This window comes from Hippocampus bargibanti, linkage group LG20 (assembly GCF_051943395.1).
Source record: "Hippocampus bargibanti isolate YZ-2025 linkage group LG20, ASM5194339v1, whole genome shotgun sequence".
In the NCBI taxonomy this organism is placed as follows: Eukaryota; Metazoa; Chordata; class Actinopteri; order Syngnathiformes; family Syngnathidae; genus Hippocampus; species Hippocampus bargibanti.
The window spans coordinates 6,175,763-6,202,284 of NC_142753.1; the positions used below are offsets into that span (position 1 = coordinate 6,175,763).

Genomic DNA, 26,522 nt, shown 5'->3' on the forward strand with positions numbered 1-26,522 from the left:
GCTTGAAATTCACGTGTGCATCTGCTGCGTACCGTCTATTCACGTCTGCAAGCTCAAAGGCTCTCATCCTCATCATACTCAGATCCGTTCTGTCTTCCTTCCATCCAGGTTCACCGGGCCAAACCTTCCCTCCCCCATCATCAGCAGAAAGAACTGGCTCCGTCTGCATTTCACATCCGACGGCAACCACAAGCTGAAAGGTTTCAGCGCTCACTATCAAGGTAGAACCATATGAACCTCATCAAATGTCTCCCGGCGTCCGCTTAGATGTGCATTGATTTCGTTGACGTCCCCCTTATGAAGAAACGCATTCGGCAAATCATCCGCAAAAACATTCACTTGTGGAGGAATTGACACAGAGGTGAAATTTCATTACGGGTCGCGATGAAATTTACAGCCGTTACCCTGCGGGGTGGAGGACGTAATCGTCCAATTTTTGGACACTCGGCGGCGACGAGCTTTGAATGTCAAATCTCAACCTGTGGACTTTGCATGGAAAGATGATTCGTAATATAAGAGGGCGACCAACTACCGAGCGCAACTGCGTCACTGGGGAAATAAAATATTAATGACCTCACTGTTCATTTTGTTCCACTCTTAAGACGACACCAAACGGAGAAAACGACGCCAAGCCCAACAGAGGAAAATCTGCTAGCTTGATTGAGAAGATTGTATTTTATTTTTTTCATTATGTGAAAAATATATTGCTTTTTTATTTTCATTTAGTTTCATTCATTTTCAATCTCTTTGCGTCGTTGTTGCATCCTTCTTCACGTTTTAAATTTAAACCGATTTTATCATTACTATTACATCACTATTGCATAGCGATTGTATGTTTCATGTGGATGCCCAAATCCAGTCACTCTCACTCGTGCATACTTATCATAAAATAGCTATCTGTATCTATATTTATGTTTCTATCTGAGTTACTTCCAGGTTGAGCGTACGCTGGCGCGTGTGGCTACCGTTGCTCACCCACAGAAAAACTTATCCTGTTATTATAAAGTGACCTTGAGAGTTTTGAAAGGCGCTTATAAATGAAATGTATTATTATTACTATTGTTATTAATATTTTCATTTTTTTTGCGCGCCTCATCGTCTGTAAAACATGGTGATTCAAATGTTCCAATCCAAAAAGAAAAATATGATGTGTTTTTCCTCTCCAGTAAAGAAGATGACTGAGCTGAAATCTCGCGGGGTTAAGATGTTACCGAGCAAAGACAACTACAGCAAGATATCCGTGTGTAAGTCAATCAAGTCATTTTTCCGGTTTACTACAAAAAAATATATATATTCACTCATTCACTACCAGACGTGCAAAAACGTGTTCACTCCAGTGCCAGGGTTTTTGTCATTGTCACTCGAATTCAAGGATCCACAGAATAGTGAGTTTTACGACTACATAAACATTCAATGTAGCGTAAGAAACCTTAGACTCTCTTCTTTCATCAGAAAAAAAGAGTTAATTCTTAAATTACATGGGTCAAGTGTTATCTGGGCTTGAAATGGGGGTGGCTGTCCAAAATGCAATGCAATACATCCATATTGGTTGATATAGTGCTTTAACATCAGCTGAAGCTGGAACTAAGCGCTAACATGGAAAAAAGGGAAATGCTTTTCCAGAGGCCATAGCCAGCACTTAATCGGCACCCAAACAGGAAAAAAAACAAACAAATTCAGGAATGGCGCTCTCTATCATATTTTGAAATATGAATACATTTGTGAATGCCAGTGAATGAAGCCAAATTGTCATTGTCAAATCTACAGGGTGAGATGTTGCATGTATTGAAACATTTTTGCAATGTCATACAGTTTAGAGGACAACCGACGTCACTTTTTTGTTTCCTAACTGACATCAGAAAAATGTTTTATAGCATCTAAAATACCCAAAACATGCAGTATATTTTTAGTCAAATGCAAAACACCAATAAAAATGACTTAAAGTGTCCAAAATCTGCAAAAAATTGAGCTGCGAATTGGGTATTTTCAGAAAGTCCCGACCCCAGTTCGTGTCTTGCATTGCTAGTGAATCAAAACAATAGCTTCAGATTCGGAGAATATGCTTTCTTGTTACACATCCAGTTATGAATATGATCCAAATAGTTCTGAAGAGTAAAGCATACATGTTTACAATCGATTACATTTATTTGTGCCATTTTGAGGCAACACTGGGTGTAAATCTCTCATCCAAAAAAAGAGGCATAAAATGGTGACCTGCTGTGGCCACCTCCATTACCACAGGCTGATAATTTCCTTATATGGCACTTGGACGCCCTCTTCTGGCCTTCTGGTGGCTTTTGGGTGCAACATGAGGTCCCCAGACCAAACAAGTACAGCAAAATACATTGGCGTGATGGACGGACCGCCACAATGCGTCTTTTTTTACGGTCAGGGGCGGTCCTTTCGTGACATCACGTACGGACTCGTCACCAACTCAAAAACAAGACTTCCTGAATATTCAGCGCGAGTCTTAAAACGTAATATATAGTTATATGCGGTGGAATCTTTGTAAAATACGCTCAGTAGAAGTCATTTGAAGCCATTTTACAAATTATGGACACAACTTGTCCGCAGATGTCGGTTGTCCTTTAACTAAATTCAATAATCCCCCCCCCACCCCTCTTCTGTGAATACAGTATATCAAATGGGTGTGGCACAAGGACACAACATGTGTCCGGACCCTGGCATCCCAGATCGAGGCAAAAGAAAAGGCTCAGACTTTCGGTAAAAATAAAGACAACAACAACAAAAGATTGCTACTCTACGCCTTGAATATCGAGAATTTAAACGTTGCCACCACGTCCCATCGTAGGCGAGGAGCCACGGTGCATTTCTCCTGCGACGAAGGTTACGAGCTGCAAGGCTCCAAGAGCATCAGTTGTCTCCGAGTGACTGACAGCTACGTGGGCTGGAGTGACGAGAGGCCCATCTGCAGAGGCAAGTGTTTACGCTACGCCCGCGCATGTTGGCGTCGCCGAAATGGACGCCACCACAATATGCTCAGCGGGTAATCGTCATCTCGGTGACGAAGGTTGCCTGACTTGAGCGCGCTGGTGCCAGTCTGTTATGGAATATATCACAAATAGATATGGCTAAGGACAATAATATGCATGCCCGATATTATCGGCACGGTTGCCCTTTCATATTCACACACGCACACACGCACACACACACACACACACACACACACACACACACACACACACACACACACACACACACACACACACACACACACACACACACACACACACACACACATTGAATCAGTCGGGAATAATTGAAGACAATAATTTTCATTCGCTCAAATAATGTTCATTTATATTTATTTATATTTGTCTATTTTTTGTGTATGTATGTACGTTTTTATTTTATTTTTAATTTGTCAATGTATTTATTTATATATTTATTTATTTATTTATTTTTGCCACAGACTGTTCCCTTCCTCAGTACTATTTATCTTTGTAGGGGTCATCTTGAAGGTCAGAAAAATTGTTACTAATTACCTCGCCGCGGCTTTTCTAAGCTTTGCTTGTAAATAATTTCAGGCATTCTGAAGTATACACACACCCATACGCACAGATACGCACACACTTCCCTCCAAGCGCTCATTGAAATTCTGCTTTAATTTGAAAGGATGTTCAACAGCTCGACCATGTAGATCGCCACCTCAGGGCTTTGATAACAAAAGTCACATTGTCCTTTGGAGGACGGGCCGCTTGAAAGTTTCCACCTATTGTTGTCCAAACTGATTGATTTGGCGTCAACGTTATTTTGGGTTTCTTACCATTGTGTTTGTCACCAATGTTCCACATCGGGAAATAAATGCCCCAAGTCCCTTGATGTGCTTTCATTGCAAAACAGGAGATTTGCAACCTGGTCTGATCTGCTCAACAATTGTTTTTTTTCTCTACCTAAGACGGCTTTCATTCTGTCTTCTTCGAAGTAAGCTAATGGTTTTTATGGTTCTTTATCTACGACCGCCATATACTTTGTGCAAAGTACCTGAAATAACATTTTTTTTTCTTTTAAAAAAGAATAACCAACTTTATTTCTAGTGGTGCAAAACCTTGAAAGTCCATTCTGTCTTACTTGTGTCTGACGTTATATATGGGAGTCTCGCAGCTTTCATAAAGTTTTATTTCTCAAAGTTATGATTGTGATCATAAATCACGGCCGACTCTTTGGCATGGCTGTGTGGATTTTCATTGACCAGGGACCGATAAAGAGACACTGAATTTCCTGTACTTTACCGATTTTGTTCATCCCATATTTAATATCAGTAAGAATGTATAGATTTGTCATCTGCGATATATATAATCAATGAATCAATATATATCACAGATTGGACATTAAAGAATTACTAAATAGAGAGAGTCCATTTGAAACTGATTCAACATAACCTATAAAACCAGATATATTGATGTCCTCATACGATTGGAAAGAATCCAATTTAGAAATGTGCCCCAGAGGCTTAACCACCAACGACGGAAGCGAAGCGTTAACCTGATCGACGGCCAGGCTTTGATCAAGAAGTGTCACAAACATGGAGGATTTCTCATCTAATGCGAATCACTGCAGTTTTTGCGCGTCAACAAACGCTGAGTGTGCTCAGAATGTCGGTGATCCAAATGGTTTCTCTGTTTTAGCTCCAATGTGCGGAGGTCAGTTAAGAGGACCCAGCGGTGTCATGACGTCTCCAAACTACCCAGTCCAATACGACAACAATGCTAACTGCACTTGGGTTATCACTGCGACAGACACATCAAAGGTCAGACTCAATTAAAGAATCCGCTAAGCGTCTCCAGTTGCTCCCGAATGTTGCCACTCGCGTTAACTGGTACTTGTAAGAGGGAGCATACAACTCTGTGTCCTTCTACATTGTAGAGTAATGTTCAACATCTTATTTGTTTTCAAATCTTAATCTGGCCTGATGCATCTCTAAGCTCCTCCACCCATGCGCAAATTCCTTGATGCCTTCTGGTTTGCGGGCGAGACACGTTCCGAGGTCGCAAGAACTAAGCAGAGGCTCAGAGGGGATAGGGACTTTTCCCTTGATGATCAGTCTCTCATAGTATTTGTCTTATATTCTATTGTTTTTTTAATATCTAAGTAAATAGAATAGTAATGCTTTGTGCATGTTCAGGGTATTCGCTGTTCATACCACCTTAAAGGCCTGTACTCCAAAGTGGTGTACGCCGAACAAAAGATGCTTTGATTAATGATTCGTGGAGTCGTTTTAAAGGGCAAATGGTTGAAGGAAGCTCGGCGAGAGACCGATAGAGGCCAGATGGAGTTAATGGAAAGATCGTAAGAGGGGGAAGGGGATGGGGTGACCGACGCAAAGGCATCTGTCACATTTGTTTGATCCGGCATCTGTTATTTCAAGTGCTCTCATCAGATTTCTCAATGTTGTCTTAGGTGATCAAGCTAACGTTTGAGGATTTTGACCTGGAACGTGGCTATGACACGCTGACAGTGGGCGATGGCGACATAGTGGGGGACCAGAAGACCATCTTTCATGTGTGAGTGACACCTCTGAGTTGCTTTTCTGACATCTGTGCATACGTCCTTAGATACATATTGTGTCATATTCCGCGTCGAATGTTATTGTTGAGCCTTTACTTCTGTCAGGGTTTGGTGTCTTGGATGAGTTCTCGTCTTGTTCTTCTTGCTTACGTCAAAGACGATTGTTGCCTTTTCGACTGCGCGTTTTGATTTGTCGTGTCGGGTGACAAAGAACATTTTTTAGTTTGTCAGGTACCAGCACTCCAGACCTTGTGGTCAGTACCAGTCACCACATGTGGCTCAATTTCAAAACAGATGATACCAGTGGCTCTCTGGGCTTCAAGGTCTCTTTTGAAGGTAAGGGCTTTTAAAAAAGTTTGCATCTGTTACGTTGACCAGCCTATGTCGGCCTTGTCATGTGGTTATCGTCGCAGGTAAATGAATTAAGCTCAATCCCTCATCAGCCAAGGGTGATCAAGGTCGGAAAGTGCTCGTGTTGAAGAGTCGGTTGCTATCTGAAATTGCTTTTACCTTTAGCCGCGTTGCGACTTGTCTCCCTGGCCCATGGATGTTTGTTTTTTTTTTCACTATTAAAAATAACCCGGAAAGTGGAACAGTGTGCAGAAAGCAAATGTAATTAAAACAATGAGTTCTGCTTAATGAAGTGGGAAGATGTGCTTTGAATTTTTTCCACTCGGAAATCTAATTTGCATCCTGACTTCTTTTTAAACCCGAATCAATACAATTTACTGATAGTCATTGCAGTACACACGTGAATACCTCACCGATCCAAGATATCAAACATGTATTTTCGGTTTGCATTGGTTATGCAATATTTTTGCGTCGAATCCGATGGACTTTGTCACATTTCAATTTGTTTGGCTGCCAATCAAATTTAGTACTGGATGTTTGCAAAAAGCACTTGACTGCTGCCATGCTTCTATTCCAGCTATGTTCAAAGTCCGGCCCAGGTGCCAAATGCGGCCGTGGTCAATTTTCACCCGGCCCACAGCCTCCGTAATAAAATCAGTAATGCCTGCTGCTTGTGATGCTTATTACAGCTTAAAATGAAAATAAAAAAGCAAAAGTGAAACACAGAATAGCTCGCTAAAATCAATTAATTGTAATGAACATCCACCAAATTTGCCCCCGACGCTAAATCTGAGCCCCCTTTGCAAAATTTGCACACCCACTGTTTTAGATGGACCTTATTTTATAACTTGTCATCTGCCATGTATCCCCCCCCCCCCCGACAGAAATTGACCAAGGAAGCTGCGGTGACCCCGGCATCCCCGCTTATGGGAAAAGAGAAGGGACGGGTTTCCGTCACGGGGACAGGCTGTACTTTGAGTGTTTACCCGCCTTCGAGCTGGTTGGAAAGAAGAACATTACCTGCCAAAAGAACAACCAATGGTCGGCCAAGAAACCCAGCTGCGTTTGTAAGTGATTCGGATTAGCATTAATGACAATCAGTGTTATCAAGATCAATAAATAAACACGCGGTTCACTTTGGGGATGAATATATGTTATTATTTTTTGTGATTGACACACGACAGTGGCAAAATAAGACCTCATCAGCACTCAAATAATGTATCGAATTTCCTCACATGCTAATTGAATGGTTGGGAAAATGGATGTGAAATAACATTCTATTTTAGCAAACGACCTTCGTTGCGCTCATTGAATGAAGATCAACGGTTTTCCAGCTCGTTGGACTCTGTAATGATTCTTCTTTTATTCCTGTCCCGTTACCTCCTTAATGCTGCATCGACGATGGACTGAATAGAATATATCTCACTAATATAATTACTTTTTACAGCCTCCCGTTTATTTGATTCGATCCTTTTTTTTTCTTCTTCTTCACCCGCTGAATATTTTGTGTGCAGTTTCCTGTTTCTTCAACTTCACCACACCCTCCGGGGTGCTGCTGTCTCCAAACTACCCGCAAGAATATGGCAACAACATGCACTGTGTTTGGCTGATCATCACCAATCCGGAAAGTCGAATTAATTTGGCTTTCAACGATTTGAGCATGGAGAAGCAATTTGACTTCCTCTCCATTAAAGATGGCGGGAAGGTACCTCCAATTTCTCAACATTTGACCATTTCAATCTGCCGGCCTTTTTTTGTTTTAATATTTTTATGTTCCTAGGCCGAGTCTCCCATCCTGGGCACGTTCTCCGGAGACGTTCTCCCGCCTCCCATAACCACCAGTGCCCACGTCGCCCGCTTGGAATTCTTGACGGACCACACGTACACCAACCGAGGTTTTAACATCACTTTTACAAGTAAGTATCGGAGGTGATAAACCCTATTTGTGCTTTTACCAGAACGCCCGACTTGACGTTTTTTTTTTTTTTTTTTTTCCGAGATGCCATCCTTGCCGTTGCAAATGAAGCTCATAAATCAAACGCACCCAACAATGAGCCACCTATCTCCCACTAAACCCTCTGAGTCTTTGCACACTCGCACTGCAAGAGACTCAGAGAAAATGACAAACACACTGTATTTTATGTTATTTTTTTGTCGATACAGAGGCTTCAGTTCTAAATAAATCGAGAACAAAGAGCAACGCAGTCTGAGCTGACAAACACATTGCAGCAGCGCTCATTATATTCTATTCCGGGTTGTCGGGTGGCTTTGGTACGTGTCGGTAAACCTATTTCACGGGTTATACTGTAATGTAGTGCCTTTTTATTTATTTATTTTTTGGCAGGATATTTGAAGTCATTGCAGATACGAAATGTCTCCACACAAGTCTTGAAAGTAAGACAGACGTGATCTTATCTGTAATGTTGGATTGTGGTTTATCATTTGGGTTAGGGTCTCTCTTTTTAACACTTTCAACTAATGGACGAATAAGCATCTGCATTGGTTTATGTAAACCGAACAAATCCAAATCATAATCTTTAGGAAATTGGGATTTTTTTTACTGACGTCAACATGTAAAGAAACTGTATTGTGAAAAGCACACGGTAACTCGTGCATTATAAGGATATCGTTGTGAATATACAGTCAAACCTCAGTTTTTGAATGTCTCACTTTTTGATCAATTCGCTTTTCAACATTTTTTTTTTTTTTATGCCTCGATTTACAACCGAAAATGGGTTCTCGACCAAACTGGGCGCACCTGAATGGACCACTCGACTCCCCTCTGCTTCCTTATACATACACTACCTTGTGTCACATCTTATTGTCACCAACGCGTTATCCTCGTGTAGCCTTCCAAATCAAAAAAGCAGACATTGATTACCGTATTTTTCAGTGTATAAGGCACACCCAACAGCCTTGAATTTTTTCAAAAGATGCGCCTTATACGCAGGTGCGCCTTTTATGTGAAGTAATATTGAGCCACAACAAGTCTCCAAACTAGAATGAGCAGGCAACGACTCCATTTTCCCCTGGTAAAAAGGTCGTGTGTACCCCCATCTTCTACTGTAGATTATAATGTGCCTTATATTTAGGAAAACGTTTCGATATTTCCAGATAAAAATGTTCCAGATAATATACAGTAAAGTCTCGTTATATCGATATTCAAGGGAGTCCGAAAAAATATCGATATAACCGGGACTATCGATATATCCGACCCTGTTTGCATGTAATTTTCTCCGTGCGTGCATAGAAATAGTATCAATATAACCGGGACTATCGATATATCCGATATCGATATAACGAGACTTTACTATATTTATAAAACTTTTTTTCATCCATTGAAGGTGCGCCTTATAGTACGGTTCACCTTATAGGTATATGGAAAATGTTTGACAGTACACCATTCATTGAGGGTGAGCCGTATACTCCGATGCGCCTTATACACCGGAAAATATGGTACATTTATTATTATGGGAAATGTTTTGGTTTTCAAACAGGTTTCTGGAACGGAGTCAAAAACCCAGGTTTGACTGTATAACAAACAAAGGAGCTGTCAATTGAAATTGCAGGCGTCATTCCGGAGGATAATACAACCCCCCACCGCCACCACCTCCCCTGCGTATCCCATCATTCACGTTAATTAAGTAAGCGCCAAACTGTATTGAGCCCATTTTGGCTGCGATAATAAATAACAGCATGATGGATGACGTGTGGCTTCACACCCGGGTTTGGGGTTCAATGGATCCATGCGGGGGATCCATCAACACCTCCTTGTCACCAAGCTGCAAGTCTGGCTAAGAGGACATGTGAAAGTAGCGCAGGTGATGCATCGCTTGGATTTTCTTGCTTGAGACTGCCGTGACCGCTTTTGTGTCTCGATTGGATTTATTTCAGAACATCACGGCAAGCAGGTCTTTGTTCCGGGATGGGACCGATTCTTGTGCTTCATTCAAAAATGCAACCTTGATGTCATTTACATTTGACCTTCTTCTTCTCCTCCGTACGTTATTGTAGCATTTCGCCACAACGAATGCCCCGACCCGGGAGTCCCGGTGAATGGGAAGCGATTTGGTGAAAGCCTTCAACTGGGAAGTTCCATCTCATTCCTTTGCGAGGAGGGATTTGTGAAGACTCACGGCTCCCAAACCATATCCTGTATCCTCAAGGACGGCAACGTGGTTTGGGACAACGCTGTTCCGCGATGCGAAGGTGAGGACAATTAACGTTGGGGTGTTTCGACCATTTTATTTGTTGTAGTTTATAAGGTGAAATTGAACACACACAACCTATCCAGGATTCACACGTGCGGTCGGGTCTTTGTCCTGGAGGAAATCCAGTGGTGGGCCGTAGATTTCATTGCTAGGCCTTCAGTCGTGCCTTGTTTTAATCAATCCAGACTGAAAAAGGTGTGGTGTGATTTACTACCACAAGAGGGTACTATCAACCAGTAAATAACTGACCGACCTTTCTTAACTCTCACTGCTACTCACAAATGTATTCAGGAAATGAAAATATGACATCGATCTGCATTTTGGAATTTGTTTGGGGTTTTTTTCTTGTATTGGTGCCGATAAAATGAGTTAAATTCAAAAACACACGTCTAGAAGCAGCGCAACAGGGGAAAACTATTCAACGGAAGCTGAAAGACAATGTAGAATGTTTTAAAAATAATTTATGGACAAAATATAATTAATTAGTCTGTGACTCAGATATTTTTAGGCCAGCAGAGAAGGCCTTGCGGGCCCCCACTGGGGAAATCGTTCACCTCGAATTGAACGGTCACCATTTGACATTTGCCGGGAAAAAAACAATTGGAATGAGCGAGGCCTTGATGCAAGTAGCCCGTCAGATGTCAGTCATGCAGCCAAGACGTGGCAAATTCCATCTCCATCTCGTCCTACTTTCTCGTAGCCCCCTGCGGAGGAGAGCTGAAGGCTCCCACTGGGATCATCCTGTCTCCCGGCTGGCCAGAACTTTATAAGGAGGCTCTTAACTGCGAATGGATCATTGAAGCTCCTCCGGGTTATCCCATCAAGATCATTTTCGACAAGTGAGTCACCCATTGAAATATATACATAGTTTTTTTTCGGACTGTTCGTTTTGCATGATTTCGTATTCTCATATCGATGTTAGCCCTGCAATGAACATTAACATGTAACAAACGACAAAGATGACATGTTTTATCGAATCAGCCCTCATAAGTATTTGATCCCTTTATATGATACTCTATCCCGGAAGAATTTGCCGCATTCTTGCGCTAACAAGAGCTCACGTTTCTCACAAAAGAAGCTCGTCGAGAAGTCGTTGTGCGTGCATTTTCAATGCACGTGTCTGTCAGGGGACATGGGAAAGATGGCAGAATGTAATCCGCTTCGATGGTTGTGTGCTCGAGTGAGAGACAGTGACGGGGGTGTCAGGAAGAGACGAGGTTTTTGGGGGTGGGATAAAACGCAACATTAGCGTTTCACCAAGGCTTCATCCTCATATCCTCAACCCTTGCCTTGATAGCATGCCATGAAAAATGAATGCAACATAAATGTTTGTTCGTCTATCATTTTTATGTCGCATCAATAAAATATCACAAAACACTTCATTTAGATAACACAGCTCCGAGTCACAGCAATTTATTCGGGTCTTTTGAAGATGAAGTGCCTCGGCTGGCGAAAGGCAGGGAGGCAAGCCCGGAACGTGCGCAGTGTCGCGAAAATACAGTCGGGGGAAAGATGCCAAATTCCTTCAAACAAATCTGTAGATTGTGAATCATTCGACTTGTTGTGCGTGTGGAAATATACAACTGACAATTGCAATGAAAATTCATCTCAAAAATGAAACGTATAGGATTGGATTGGATTAACCTATATTAGTTTCATAGTGGAGTAATTGACATTTGTCAACAGCAAAGTTATGAAAAGTAAGAGGAAGGGAAGAAGTAGAAAAACAAAATACAGGAGCAGCTGTACAGGCAGCCACTCTCGCAGCGCCATATTGAAGTCAAAAGAACAAAAATAAATAAATAACAACACAAAGACCCGGACAATCATTCAATCTTAAGAACTTTCTGCACCCTCTTTGCTGTATGAAGCAGTTCTAGATGAAAGAGGAAAGGGTCAAAGCGACCTTGTCACCAGTGGATCAGGGACATCATGTTGAAAATTACATGTCTGCTACAAGTTAAATGTTGAAAGCAAACACAAAGCTGTCGTAACTATTGACGAAAACAGATTGTCTCACATTTCCTCCCCCACGTAAATCCACTTCAATTCCAAGCCGCGACAGTTCCACATACAGTACTGACCTTTCCGCTGAACAAATCGGGGGCTGTGAAAATTCTGCCCATTGCAAGCGCGTAAAAGCACAATCAAATCAAAAACTGTGCTGGCATATTCATGCAGTCTTTTCCCTAATGAATGGAGTGGCCAAAAATGCTCAAAAAACAATCCGTATAGCATCGTGCCATGAAGACTCACTTTGTTATTTATGATTATTATTTTATTTTATTATTTATTTATTTATTTGCTAACGCCACTCCTCTCCACACCTTGACGGCGACCCTATCCAATGACTCACAGAGGGTGAGAATAATATCCCCGAAAAGCACTGTAAAATCCATTTCCTCACCCTCAGGTTCCGCACTGAGGTCAACTACGACGTCCTGGAGGTCCGAGATGGCCGTTTTCCCTCTTCACCACTGATTGGAAGTTACCAGGGCACTCAAGTTCCTCAGTTCCTCATCAGCACCTCCAGCTTTTTGTATCTCCTCTTCTCCACCGACAAGAGCCACTCTGATATCGGATTCCGGATACGCTACGAAAGTAAGAGCTCAGATTGTTGAACTTGCAGATGAAGCGCCGACGCCTCTCTGAGAATTAGGTGCAAGACGGGTGAACTGTCAGAAGTTGAGAATTAGGGGAAATACATGATAGATCAGCCAAATATTCTCTTCTCAGACTTAGTCGCCATATTCTCTTCATTTCTTCTGGTTGGGCTTGCAGCAATAATCCCTTTGCAAGTTCCTCTGTAGGTAAATCTTTGCAAAACATGAATAATTTACTTTAAGCCCCACTCGTGCAAAAACATTGCCGGGTGGAAAAGAGGACTAAAACTTCTCATTGGTTTGTCGAAAAAGGATGCTTGCGTAAATAATTAATCAGTGCTACTTCCCTTCCTTCCTCACCGCCACCCTCTCACCCAAGAAAATCTGCAGCATTTAAATATTCTCTGCCCCAAGATTGACCTAATGCAATTCAGGGAATTTTCCCGGCATGTCTCCTCATAAATTTTTGGGCTTGCTTGCACCCCGTCCGGCAGCTTTGCAGCTACAATCGGATCACTGCGTGGACCCGGGCATCCCTGTCAACGGACTGCGGCACGGGAACGACTTCTACGTGGGCGCTCTGGTGACGTTTAGCTGCGACGCGGGGTACACCCTCAGCGATCCGGAGCCTCTGGAATGCGAACCCAATTTTCAGTGGAGTCGCCCATTGCCCAGTTGCGACGGTATGCTTCGCAATGTTGATTTACGATCATGACGGTTCGCTTTAGGTTGTTTCAGCTGAAATATTTTTTTTTTAAAGTTCCACCGTGATTTGTCATAAGTGTTTGCTTCGGGTCGCAAGGAGCTTCTTGATTTATGTTTTTTTTGAACTGTAAATGCTTGATTTTTTTTTTAGATTCCGTTTATTTATTTATTTGTATATTTATCTATATATTTATTTGTGTATTTTGTGTGTATATTTTGTATATTTATGTATTTATTTATGTTTGTTTATTTGCACATAATATTGATAATATGTTTTTTTTTGTGTTGTATTTTTTAACTTTGTTAGTTTTAATTAATAGTCAGAGCAGTTGTGTTCATATTTATTTATTTATTCGTTAATTTCTGATTATTATTATTGATTATTGGTTTATTTCTATGTTTATTTGTTTGTTTATTTATTTGCACATATTATTAATAATAAATGTTTTGGTGTTGTATTTTTTGACTTTTTTACTTTTAATTGATTGCGTTGGTATTTATTTATTTATTTAGCTAATACTGATTTATATTTATTTATATACAGTACCATTGATTTATATATATATATATATTTATGCATGCATTTATTTTTGCTTGCTTTGTTTTAGTATTTTTTGATTTATTTGATTTTTTATTTATTGATGTATTGCTACTTCTACAGTTGCCATACATCTCTGAAATGAAGGAAGCCTTTTTTACCTCTTTTAATTTTGCTAACTTGACTAATTCAAGGCTTGTGATACAATTTCTATGCCCATCTGTCACCCAACCCATCGTGTTCTCATTTTTCTTCCTTGTCCCCATCGTCATTTTGACAACAGCCCTGTGCGGGGGTTACATCCAGGGCAACTACGGCACCATCCTGTCTCCCGGTTTCCCAGACTTTTACCCTCATAACCTCAACTGCACTTGGATCATCGAAACGTCCCACGGCAAAGGTGAGCAGACGAATTACACATCAACATTTTGGAACCTGAATCCATTTAGCTTACAATGTCATCTACCTTCCATCCTAAGTGGCCTTTATGTGTCGCCGAACAAGCTGTCATTATGTATGAGAGCGGCACTGATAGGCTGGCCTGGGGCTACGTCGCCGCGGGAAGGCTCACCAGTCATGTCGCTGTTGGAACAGGGCGAGCGTCAAATTGACAGACATTTTTTTCCTTCTCATGCTCGCGGCTTTTATGTATTTATCTTCTTTTTAAAAGAATACAATATAAAATCTCCTGACATTCTCAGCTAGTGAAAATTGTACAATGCGAAATTATACACTTTGCTCAAGATGACACTTAAAGGACAACCGACGCCTTCGGACAAGTTGTGTCCATAATTTGTAAAATGGCTTCAAATGACTTCTACTGAGCGTATTTTACAAAGATTCCACTGCATATAACTGTATTTTACGTTTTAAGACTCGCGCTGAATATTCAGGAAGTCTTCTTTTTGAGTTGGTGACGATGCCTGACATGACGTCACGTCTGGAACGCCACTGACCGAGAAAGGACACACAATGCATTTTGCAGTATTTGGTTTGGTCTGAAAACTTCGTGTTGATCCGTGTTGATGGCAAAATTCCCAGGAGACAAATCAGCCTATTTCCACAGAGCTTTGTCACCATCTTGCATTTTTTTGGATGCTACATTTCTGTCCAGATGCCTCAATATGACACGGAATAAATTATTTAATCGATTGCAAACATTTATGCTTTCCTCTTCAGAACTATTTGAATCATATTCATAATTGGATGAGTAACAAGAAAGCATCTTCTCTGAATCTGAAGCCATTGTTTTGATTCTGGAGCAAGGCAAGACGTCTTGGCGTGACACCACGATCAAGGGGGCGGGACCTTCTGAAACTGGCCACTTCAATTTGAAGTAGTTTTTAGACACTGTACGTCATTTTTATTGGTGTTTTGCATTTGACTAAAAATAGTATCCTGCGTGGTTTGGGTATTTTAGATGCTAGAAAACGTTTTTCTGATGTCAGTTAGGAAACAAAAAAGTGGTGTCGGTTGTCCTTTAACTTAGCAGCCGGAAATTGAGGGAGGAAATGAAAAATAAAACTTTTCCTTGATTGTGCCTTAATTTTTCAAGAAAACAACTGATGTTCATCAACATTTGTCCGAATAAGAAAAAGCATATGAATATGTTTTGGTCACAACCAAACTGCCACGCAGCCAAGAGTACCTCTAACTAACTAAATATATCACTAAATAAATAACTAACGAAATAAATAATGACCTAAACAAATAAATAAATGCATAAATACAAATACAAATAAACAAATAAATAAATGAATAAATAATAAATATATATCACTTTAACAACAAAATAGATAAATCAATAAATCAATTTAAAGAAAATCAATGAATCTCCAAATCAATGAATGACCTCTGACCTTTGATCCCCGTAAATTTTCAGGCGTCCAGTTTAACTTCCACACTTTCCACCTGGAGAGCCCCCACGACCACTTATTGGTGACGGAGAACGGGAGCTTCTCGCAGCCCCTGTGGAGATTGACAGGTTCCACCTTGCCTCCGCATCTGAGCGCCGGACTATTCGGGAACTTTACGGCTCAGATTCGCTTCCTCTCCGACTTCTCCGTTTCGTACGAGGGCTTCAACATCACCTTCTCTGGTGAGTTTGGGTCTCTTGATTTGGCTGTTTTCAAACAGAAACAGTTCTCTCTCACATCGAGAGGAACCAGATGAAGTGGCTCGGGTACTACTTTTTATTTCATTTGTGTTTATTTTTGTGACCTCCCCACACCTAGAATATGATCTGGAACCATGCGAAGATCCGGGAATCCCATCCTACAGTACTAGGAAGGGCCTGCAGTACGGCGTAGGAGATGCCCTCATATTTTCCTGCTTCCCAGGTTATAGACTGGATGGTCCTGCCAGAGTGGTGTGCTTAGGGGGTCGGAGGCGGGTCTGGAGCTCCCCTCTGCCAAGGTGTGTTGGTAGGTGGTCATATACTTTATTTTAGCTTTTGTCGCCATCGTCAGAGCCCCCACATGTATCAAAATTACTTATTCATTGAATTTGTTTCCAAACGTTGAGCACAACGATATTTGCCCGCACCGCTTCAACCGTCACTCATATCCCCATGCATGAGAGAATAAATAGATATTGCGTGCGCTGGTTCACAATCATATAGCGATTGACATGTCGTCTGCTCTCTCCAACTCCCCGTTCCCCAACACCTTCACCCTTTCCGCCCTCCCATCGCTTTCCCCGTTGCCCCTCTTTCTCTCTAGCCGAATGCGGTTCCTCCGTGACCGGCACGCAAGGGGTGCTTCTCTCCCCCAATTACCCCGGTTACTACGACAACAACCACGAGTGCATCTACTCCATCCAGACGCAGGCGGGCAAAGGCATCCAACTGCGAGCGCGAGATTTCCATCTGGAGGAGGACGACAAACTCAAAGTGAGCAATGGGAAAGAGTTTTCCACCCGCCCCCCGTGCGTTTACAGGCGGGTGAGCCTACTTGTCGGCCGATCATCTTCATCAATATTCCTCCCCTGTCGCGTCACTTTTCAGGTGTTTGATGGCAGCAGTAATTCGGCTCGTCTACTCGGAGTGTTTACAGGCAACGAAATGCTGGACTCCACCCTGAATTCCACTTCCAGCTCTATGTGGTTAGAGTTTATCAGCAACACTGAAAATATCAGTAAAGGATTTGAGCTCCACTTTACCAGTGAGTCACCATTTTTTTTTTGCTAACCCAAATGTAGCATGGGAGGTTTTTAGTACAACTCATTCAATGCCATCTTCAGTTTTCTGGTGATATAAGCAAAACAAAAAAAAAAAAAAAAAAAACACCAAATGAACTCATTTACATTTTTACCTTTGACGACTTTTTAGTCAACAGCGGTTGAACATTGGTTGGTTTCTTAAAAATACTCGTTTCCAGTTTTGAAAGGAAGCATTCAAGCAGAATCTTCCCCTTATTTATTTATTTATTTATTTATTTGCGACTTTGATTGATTGATTTATTTATTTGTTTATTTTCGTGTTTGTTTATTTGCATTTAAGGTACGTGACAGATCCATGCCTGTTCAGCGCATGTTCATTGGGGATTATGATGAGACTTTGTCCTCTTTTTTTTGGATCAATTTTATTTTGAAGGGGTTAACTACACCACACTGCCTCCCCACATCCTTTCAGGAAGTAGCTGGCTCTCAGTACCACACCCACACTCACATTGTCTCAAGCCATCCTTTCCATCTTGTAGTAAATTCTCCTACTGATTCCCAAAACCTTGATGCTGATTGCGCAGGTGCGCGGAACCCAAAATCCTCTTTGGATTTTGAAAGATTCTGAATGCTCGAAATAAGGAATATGATTTCTTCAGAATGATTCTGCAGCGCATTTCCCACTTGCATTCCATGTCTGACTTTTTTGCTCCCCGTCCAAAGGCTTTGAGCTGGTGAAATGCGAAGATCCCGGCTTCCCCCAATATGGCTACAAGCGAGAAGACAAGGGTCATTTTGCAGGGAGCACCGTGTCGTATAGCTGTGACCCCGGCTACACCCTGAAAGGCCCTGAGGTGCTCACTTGCCTGAGGGGGGAGAGGAGAGCCTGGGACAGCCTCCTCCCACTTTGTGTTGGTGAGTCATGTCATTCATTCGTTCTGCTCGGAAATCTTTGGATTTATTTACCAATATGCGTAGCTGGTGATCCTCGGGCAAAGGTCCGGTTATCATTTCATGCTTAGGGTTATAAAATACTGAATATTTGGTGCCTTCTGGCTTCGGAATAAACTGTGAATGCAGAGTAGGCGCATGTAATCTCTTTTCATGAATTTTGCTTCACAGGCAGTTCACATTTTTATTTATTTATTTATGTATGTATGTATTTATTTATTTATTTGTTTGTGTGTTCGTGCATGCACCCATTAATTAATTAATTTATTTATTTATTGATTGATTGACTTGTGTATTTCGTTATTATTGTGTATTTCTTTCTTTCTTTTTTCTTTCTTTCTTTTGTTCTTATTTTCTTTCGTTCTTATTTTCTTTCTTTCTTTCTTTCTTTCTTTCTTTCTTCCTTTCTTTCTTTCTTTCTTTCTTTCTTCCTTTTTTTGTGTATCTGTTTATTTGTTTATTGAGTCAAGGACCAACATATCAATTTATCATAAAAGTATATTTCTCTGTTCGCCTGCCCGTCACTTTATGACTGGCCTTCGGTGTTCAGTTGCTGCTGCATTTTTGTGTGCAGTTGTCCTGTTCTGATTGGATTGGATTTGCCTTTATTAGTCTCGCAGTGGAGAAATTAACATTTCACAGCAGCAAAGTTAGGAAAGGAATGGAAGTAGAAAAACAAAATACAGTAGCTGCTGGAAAGGCAGCCATTCTCGCGGATGTCGCAATTGTGATCATTTTGCAGTCTCCAATTGTTGTATGGAGGATCTATTATGCTCTCAGAGAAACAACACTTGGAATTCTTCTTCACATATGCGAGTGGGATGTGAACTATGAACAAATGCAATATTTTTTCTTCTTCTTCCTAGCGGAATGTGGGGGCACCATCAAGGATGAGCCCGCAGGTCGGATTCTGTCTCCAGGGTACCCAGCCCCGTATGAACACAACCTGCAGTGCGTGTGGACTATCGAGGCAGCGCCGGGAAGCACAATAAGGTTGGGAAACACGCTCTTTGTTTTGTGTTTCTTTTTCTCTGTGGACTCGCTATGAGTTTGAGGTACAAAAAGGCACTAGTCCAATGTGCGGCCCGGGGGCCAAATGCGGCCCGTGATCAATTTCCTTCCGGTCCGCAGCCTCTGTCATAAAATCATGAAAGTCTGGCCTTGAGTGTGAATACATTGGGCATTAGTGATCTAAGTGCTGCCATCTAGATGCTCACTTAAAGGACAAACTACATCACTTTTTTGTTTCCTAACTGACATCAGAAAAACGTGTTGTAGCATCTAAAATACCCAAAACACGCAGTATGATATTTTTAGTGAAATGCATAACACCAATAAAAATGACTTAAAGAGTCCAATATCTGCAAAAAAATAAACCCGGAAGTGGCCAGTTTCAGAAGGTCCCGCTCCCTTGTTTGTTTGTGGTGACAATCAAAACAATGGCTTCACATTTGGAGAATATGCTTTTTTGTTACTCATCCAGTTATGAATATGATTCAAATAGTTCTGAAGAGGAAAGCATACATGTTTGCAATCGATTAAATAATTTATTCCGTGACATTTTGAGGTATTAATCAGCCCGTTTCCACATGCTGATTAATTCCTTACACGGAGCTTTGTCGCCCTCTTCTGCCTCTTTTTGGTGCAACACAAAGTTTTCAGACCAAACAAGCAAAATGCATTGACGTGATGGAAGGACTGCTACAATGTGTCCTTTTTTTGGTCAGGGGCGTTCCTTCAGTGACGTAACGTGAGGACTCGTCACCAACTCAAAAATAAGACTTCCGGAACATTCAGCGCGAGTCTTAAAACATAAAATATAGCTATATGCGGTGGAATCTTTGTAAAATACGCTCAGTAGAAGTCATTTGAAGCCATTTTACAAATTATGGACACAACTTGTCCGGAGACGTCGGTTGTCCTTTAAGAACTGCATATTAGTATGGGAGTCATTGGAGTTTTTACATTTTTTTTCTAAAATTGCTGTTTTTTCCTAAAAGAAGGAATAATACTAACAGGAAGAGGATGTTAGTTAACAGCTTAATTGGATGTTTTTAAAAAGCGAGTGACATCGTGCAGAGATTCGATTTTGGCTTCCTGCATATGAAATATGTTTTTTTTTTTGTCTAACAGCTTTGGTCGTGCCATTTTCACCTAAGCCAAGCTTTTGCGACGCATTACGTTGTCTTTGCGTTGGCATCTCTCTATTTTCCATCGGCGTGCACACAGGCGTGTATATCGCCCTGTGTTTAATAATCTGCACACATATACCTCGCCAGGCTCCCCACAGAGTTTGCCATAGCGGCTTGGACTGTTTAGTATTCCGACCGCTCTCAATTCTCCCTCTGTTTCTCTATTATGAATACAAAACACTTGGAGCCGCCAATAAATTGCATCCTGGCCTATCTGGTCTCCTTCGGGTGACACTTGATTGACCTGTTCCCTTCACATTAAGAAGTAGAGAAGAGAAGAAGAAAACCCGGACCTATAAAGCTTTATCACTCCGACTTTCTTTTATTCTCTGATTTGCACACGGGATGGCAAAATATTTTGATTTAAGAACTCTGTTGCCTTTTTCTCCATAGCGGAACCAATGACACGTGTCCGCAGCAAATATTGACATCTAAATTGGAGGTGTCACACAGGCTTGTAAACATATGACGCCATACATGTGTTTTTTTAATAATAATAATAATAATAATAATAATACATTTCATTTATAAGCGCCTTTCAAAACACTCAAGGTCACTTTACAGTCACAGGATAAGTTTTTCTGTGGGTGAGCAGCGGCAGCCACACGCGCTAGCGTTCACCCAACCTGAAAGTAACTCAAATCAATAGAAAGCTAGCTAGCTAGCCAATAGATAGCTAACAAATAGCTAGCTAGTTAGCTAGCCAGCTAGGTAGCATATAGGTAATAGCTAGCTAGGTAGATAGCTAGCTCGCCAGATATATAGCTAATAAATAGCAAATAGCTAGCTAGCCCGGTTGTCAGCTAGGAGGATAGCTAAATGTAATCAATGTATGTATGCTTTTTATTTATTTGTATGCTTTTTGTGTATGCTTTTTATTTATTTTTTAATCATGATCAGAATCAGAAAGCCTTTAATAGTCCCACATTGGGGACATTGACCCATGGTTTTGTTTGCTACTTTGGACATTTTTGATCTGATGATTTTTAAGAGCATCAACATTACACATCCAGAACGAAACTGTTTTACTGGAATCCAGCACATCTCATTATTTCAGATACTTGAGTCGACATTGTCATTAAGACTGACGTGAAATATATCCTTACAACAAAAAGCTAAAACTGAGCTTTATGTAGGCGTGAGCAGTAAATGTTGACAACCATTTTTTTGGGCAAATATCTTTTTGCACACGTTCAAGACCACAAGCGATAGAAAAGGCCGTTCGGGATCCGCCGTGCTCGAGTCGAGACTGGCCTACTTTTAAAAAAAAAAAAATGCACGCTCGAATCATGTGTCCGGCTCAGAACATCCAGCTGGATGATAGCTGTCTTTGGTGAAAGTAAAGAGTACATATTTTGACAGCGACGTCTTACTCGTGAAGAGGCTGAAAAATTAAATGGAGCTGCTTGAGTGACACTGCAAAACAGCCGTCGCATCTGCCGCTTGTGATTACATTAAAAAAAAAAGCAGTTTCAGCAGCCTTTGGTGTGCTGTTATTTTAAAACACATAACCTTTGTTTGCGCACCGATTCATCTTCATGCATCGCCGTTTTGTATGATCTGTTTATTTCGCACTAGGCTGTAATCGAGGGCTTTTTTTGGGGGGACATTATGATGACAAATATACAGAAGCTAGTTTTGTCAGATCTTCCTTCAGGGCGTTAACATGCGCCTCATTTGGTTTTGGTGTACCTCATGGGGCTCAAACTGCATTGCATTCATACTGAGAGGTGTTTCTGTTGTCGTCACGGCTCTTTAAGGATTGCCCGGGGTGTGTGGAGGGGGTCTCCATATTGTTCTGCATAAGTAACAGAAATAGGTTTTATTTCCTGACTATTGAGATGACCTTAATAATAATAATAATAATAATAATAATAATAATAATAGTTGGCGTAATTTGCTAATATGTTGGGATAATTCGCTATACGAACATCTTTAAACATCTTTTTGCATCGTTTGTTTACGTTTTGGACTTCCTTATACATAGTCATATCCTGCCATCCTTTACATGATGTCATTCCTATTATGTCACATCCTATTATGTCCGTCTTATAATGCTCTCCCAGTGGTTTTTCGCACTCTTCCTCTTGCCTCTTTTCTTTCTGTCCCTTCTCGGCCGGCCCCGTGATGCCCCTGCTGTCTACAAGATTAAACTAATTTATCCTGTTCAACACCTGGCTTCCTGCTGATTTAACCATCCTCCGCTATCAACACCCTGAGAAGCCATGAACCAGGAACGAACGATCACTTTCAACCCAATAATAATAATAATAATAATAATAATAATAATAATAATAATAATAATAATAATAATGATGAAGATGATGATAAGAATAATAATACATTTCATTTATAAGCGCCTTTTAAAACTCTCAACGACACTTTACAGTCACAGGATATTTTTTTCTGCAGGTGAGCAGCGGCAGCCACACGCGCCAGTGTTCACTCAATCCGAAACTAACATAAAGTAAAACAAAAACAAAAAAACGAAATAACAAATAATATGACAACACAAAGACACAGAGTCATTCATTCTTCAGCACTTTCTGTACCCTCTTTGTGACATGAAGGGTTCTAGATGAAAGAGCAGTCCACAGCAGTGGATCAGGTACGTCATGGTGGAATGTGCACATGTATTACAAGCTAAATGTTGAAAGCAAACACGCAGCTGTAGCATCCATAGACGAAAAGCTATTGTATCACATCTCCTGTCCCACATAAATCCACTTCAATTCCAAGCCACGACAGTTGCACATACGCATTGGTGTGCTGCACTGACGCTCCTTTCTTCTTATCGGGGGGTCTTCAAGCCATGCATCCACTCAGCCGCAGACTGTCCAACAGCACCGACCTTTCCGCTGAACAAAGCATCTTTAGCATCCATGTTTACATCTAAAAGTGTCTTTCTTCCATGTGTCCCCGAACTAGTTTGCACTTCTTGGTTTTCCACACGGAGGAAATCCACGACGTGCTTCGCATCTGGGACGGTCCCCAGGACGGAGGGGTGCTACTGAGGGAATTGAGCGGCTCGGCGATGCCGCCCGACGCTCACAGCACCTTCAACACCGTCAGTCTGCAATTCACCACCGATTTCTTCACCAGCAAGCAAGGTTTTGCCGTGCAGTTCTCCGGTGAGAGAGAGAGAGAGAAACGGATTTTGTTTGATTCAGATGAGTGAAAATCAAAGCTCAAATCTTTTTTACTTCAGTCTCGACGGCCACCTCGTGCAATGACCCGGGCATGCCGACGAACGGGACCCGCGGCGGTGACAGCAGGGAGCCTGGCGACCATGTGATCTTCCAGTGCGACCCCGGCTACATCCTGCAGGGCACCAATAAAATTATCTGCACGGAAATCAGTGGCCGCTACTTCTGGCAGCCGGACCCTCCCACTTGCACGGGTATGTAATATTTCCAGCTAACTGCTCGTCTGACTTCTTAAAGGGGTATAAAAGGGGGCCAGATTAGGCGTGTTCAAAATGTGGCGGGGGAGGGGAGAGGCAACCTTGGCAGACATTCTTTATATGTAACAGAAATTAATTTTAATAAATTTCAACTAGACATTCTGCGTTTCTTGTTTGCTTATATTATTTTATTTTTTAGCGATCTTAAGCATTTTGGTTCATTTGAAACATGCATATCAAAATTGAATTGACATTGACTTTTTGAACATTTTATCTAACTTTTTTGTAACAGTTGAACAGAAGTACTTCCAAAATGTAAATCACCATTTTAGAAAATTGAAAAACATTTTAGAAATTGCCATTTTAGAAAATTGGGGGGCTCATTGAGTCAATTGTCCTTGAGAGTTATGAAAGGCACATATAAATGAAATGTATTTTGATTATTATTATTATTTATTATTAATTGGTCATATCCTAATTTGCTGTTCCTAATTGAGCCTCTCGATAGCAGCACTTAGCACATGTAACAACGCTCCTGCCCAATGTATACATTCTACATGCGGGCTAGATGTTATTGATTTTATAACGCAGGTTGCAGGCCTGATGAAAATTGACCACAGGCCGCATTTGGCCCCCAGGCTGCACTTTGGACATACCCGCGTTCGACAAAATGGGTCCCTAATAGACCCACTGAACTGGCAAATGTGATTGCATGACAGTCGCTGCTGCAGTCATATCTGATTAAAATGGCGCCCCACAAAGACTATAGGCTGCCTGGCTTGTCGTTAGCTACGCATTTGTTAGCATTGGAGCTCAACTAAAATAAATAAATAAAAAGAAGCTAATTTTGCCACAGTTGAGTCAGATTCTTGATTGACCTAATTGTTTGAATTCCTTCCATCGGCAAAGCTCCGTGTGGAGGAAATCTGAGCGGTACAAGTGGGCTCATCCTCTCTCCGGATTATCCGGAACCGTACCCTCACGGGAGAGAGTGCGACTGGACTGTGACGGTCTCAGAGGACTACGTCATCGCCCTCAGTTTCAACCAGTAAGATGGCAGTTTATTTTTCCATTCTTTGCCGCAACATCAACATGCTTTATCTTCTCTCGTTCAAACAGGTTCAGCTTGGAGCCCAGTTATGACTTCCTCCACATCTACGACGGTCCAGACTCGCTTAGCCCTTTGCTGGGAAGCTTTTACGGAACCGACGTTCCCAATCGGATCGAGAGCAGCTCGAACACGCTCTTCCTGGCCTTCCGCAGCGATGCCTCGCTCAGCAGCAATGGATTTGTGCTTCAGTACACAGGTATGCACTTTGTCTCCATTGTATTGTCCCAGTTCCTTTTTGTGCTCGTCCAGGAGGTGAGTAAGATTCCTTGGAAGGGAGTATTGATCAATGGCTACCTTGGAGATGGACGGAATTGATGACTTGAGTAGACAAAGAAAGGTGGCTGCAATAGTGCTCCAGCTCTGTGAGTCTCTGCGTCCGACAGAGCTCTGCTATCTTTGCATGTTGACAAATGTGTTGAACGAACGTTCCAGATGTTGATGTGGAGCACTGGAATGCGCAACGGAGTTCTGAGAGGAGCAGTTAGGCATGTGCTGAGTGAACCTTGGCCTTGATTGGTGCCACTCTCAATCAGCTGCCTGTCGATCTCCCATGAGATACACGTCACTTTTCGCATCGGGAGATGAGACGGTGCTCTCAAAAGACAGAGAGAAAAGACAGCCGCAGAATTTAAAAAAATATAATAATTTAAAAAAACACTGGCGTGAATGGAAAATGTGTCAAGGGGAGGCTATGTCCTTTCCATTTCCTCAATGGCATCATGTGACAAACATTGCTTACGTATGTATGTATGTGTGCGTGTGTGTGTGTGTGTGTGTGTGTGTGTGTGTGTGTGTGTGTGTGTGTGTGTGTGTGTGTGTGTGTGTGTGTGTGTGTGTGTGTGTGTGTGTGTGTGTGTGTGTGTGTGTGCGTGCGTGCGTGCGTGAGCGCGCGTCTGTCTGTCTGTCTGTCTGTATTTATTTATTTTTATATGTGTATTTATTTATGCATTGATTTATTTAGCTTTATATATGTATTAATTAATGGATTTATTCAAAAAATATTTATTTATTCGCTGTGGCAACCCCTTGAATGGAAAAACCGAAAGGAAAAGAAGTATTTTTTATTTATCTTTGTGTGCATTTATTGGTCTTTATATGTGTATTTATTTATTTATTTATTTATGTATTTATGTGTTTATTCATTCACTCATTCATTCACTCATTCATTCACTCATTTATTCGCTCATTGAGTTATTTATTCATTGGTTAGTTGGTCAGTTGGTTAGTTATTAGTTGATCTTTATTTGGACACTTAGTTATTTATTTAGTTATTTATGCATGTATGTGTTTATTTATTCATTTAGTTATTTGGTTATTTATGCATTTATTTATTTTTTTCCCCCTGTTTAATACTGTATTTACATAAACATGTATTCATTCATTTGCATGTTTGATTGTTTATTTATGTATTTATTCCCATCGTGTTGACCTCTTTCCCCGCACAGAGAACCCGAGGGAGTCGTGCTTCGAGCCGGGTCTGGTGCGCAACGGGTCGCGGGCGGGAACAGAACTCAAGCTGGGCTCCGTCATCAGCTACCACTGCGACAGCGGCTACACGCTGGAGGGAGAACAAACCCTCACTTGCATCATGGGAGCAGATGGCAAGCCAAGCTGGAACAAAGCCAAACCCATCTGCACTGGTAAACACTGACATCTGGAGACCGTCCCTCGCACACACACACACACACGCACACACACACACACACACACACACACACACACACACACACACACACACACACACACACACACACACACACACACACACA

At 41.5% G+C, this 26,522-nt stretch overlaps 1 protein-coding gene across 1 annotated transcript in view; it reads left to right on the forward strand.

Annotated features, from left to right (window-relative positions):
* Positions 1-26,522, forward strand: part of csmd2 (CUB and Sushi multiple domains 2) — a 111,523-nt gene that overhangs the window by 48,307 nt on the left and 36,694 nt on the right. The window contains exons 6-31 of the mRNA XM_089023129.1: positions 109-221; positions 1,167-1,244; positions 2,637-2,724; positions 2,813-2,937; positions 4,650-4,771; positions 5,422-5,525; positions 5,753-5,865; positions 6,765-6,947; positions 7,395-7,585; positions 7,661-7,796; positions 9,895-10,089; positions 10,792-10,930; positions 12,505-12,692; positions 13,189-13,377; positions 14,221-14,337; positions 15,820-16,035; positions 16,172-16,360; positions 16,658-16,827; positions 16,942-17,098; positions 17,820-18,011; positions 18,914-19,040; positions 23,168-23,370; positions 23,448-23,639; positions 24,552-24,690; positions 24,762-24,949; positions 26,199-26,393. Coding sequence (XP_088879255.1) covers positions 109-221; positions 1,167-1,244; positions 2,637-2,724; positions 2,813-2,937; positions 4,650-4,771; positions 5,422-5,525; positions 5,753-5,865; positions 6,765-6,947; positions 7,395-7,585; positions 7,661-7,796; positions 9,895-10,089; positions 10,792-10,930; positions 12,505-12,692; positions 13,189-13,377; positions 14,221-14,337; positions 15,820-16,035; positions 16,172-16,360; positions 16,658-16,827; positions 16,942-17,098; positions 17,820-18,011; positions 18,914-19,040; positions 23,168-23,370; positions 23,448-23,639; positions 24,552-24,690; positions 24,762-24,949; positions 26,199-26,393 — 4,049 coding nt within the window. The remainder of the gene's footprint in view (positions 1-108; positions 222-1,166; positions 1,245-2,636; positions 2,725-2,812; positions 2,938-4,649; positions 4,772-5,421; positions 5,526-5,752; positions 5,866-6,764; positions 6,948-7,394; positions 7,586-7,660; positions 7,797-9,894; positions 10,090-10,791; positions 10,931-12,504; positions 12,693-13,188; positions 13,378-14,220; positions 14,338-15,819; positions 16,036-16,171; positions 16,361-16,657; positions 16,828-16,941; positions 17,099-17,819; positions 18,012-18,913; positions 19,041-23,167; positions 23,371-23,447; positions 23,640-24,551; positions 24,691-24,761; positions 24,950-26,198; positions 26,394-26,522) is intronic.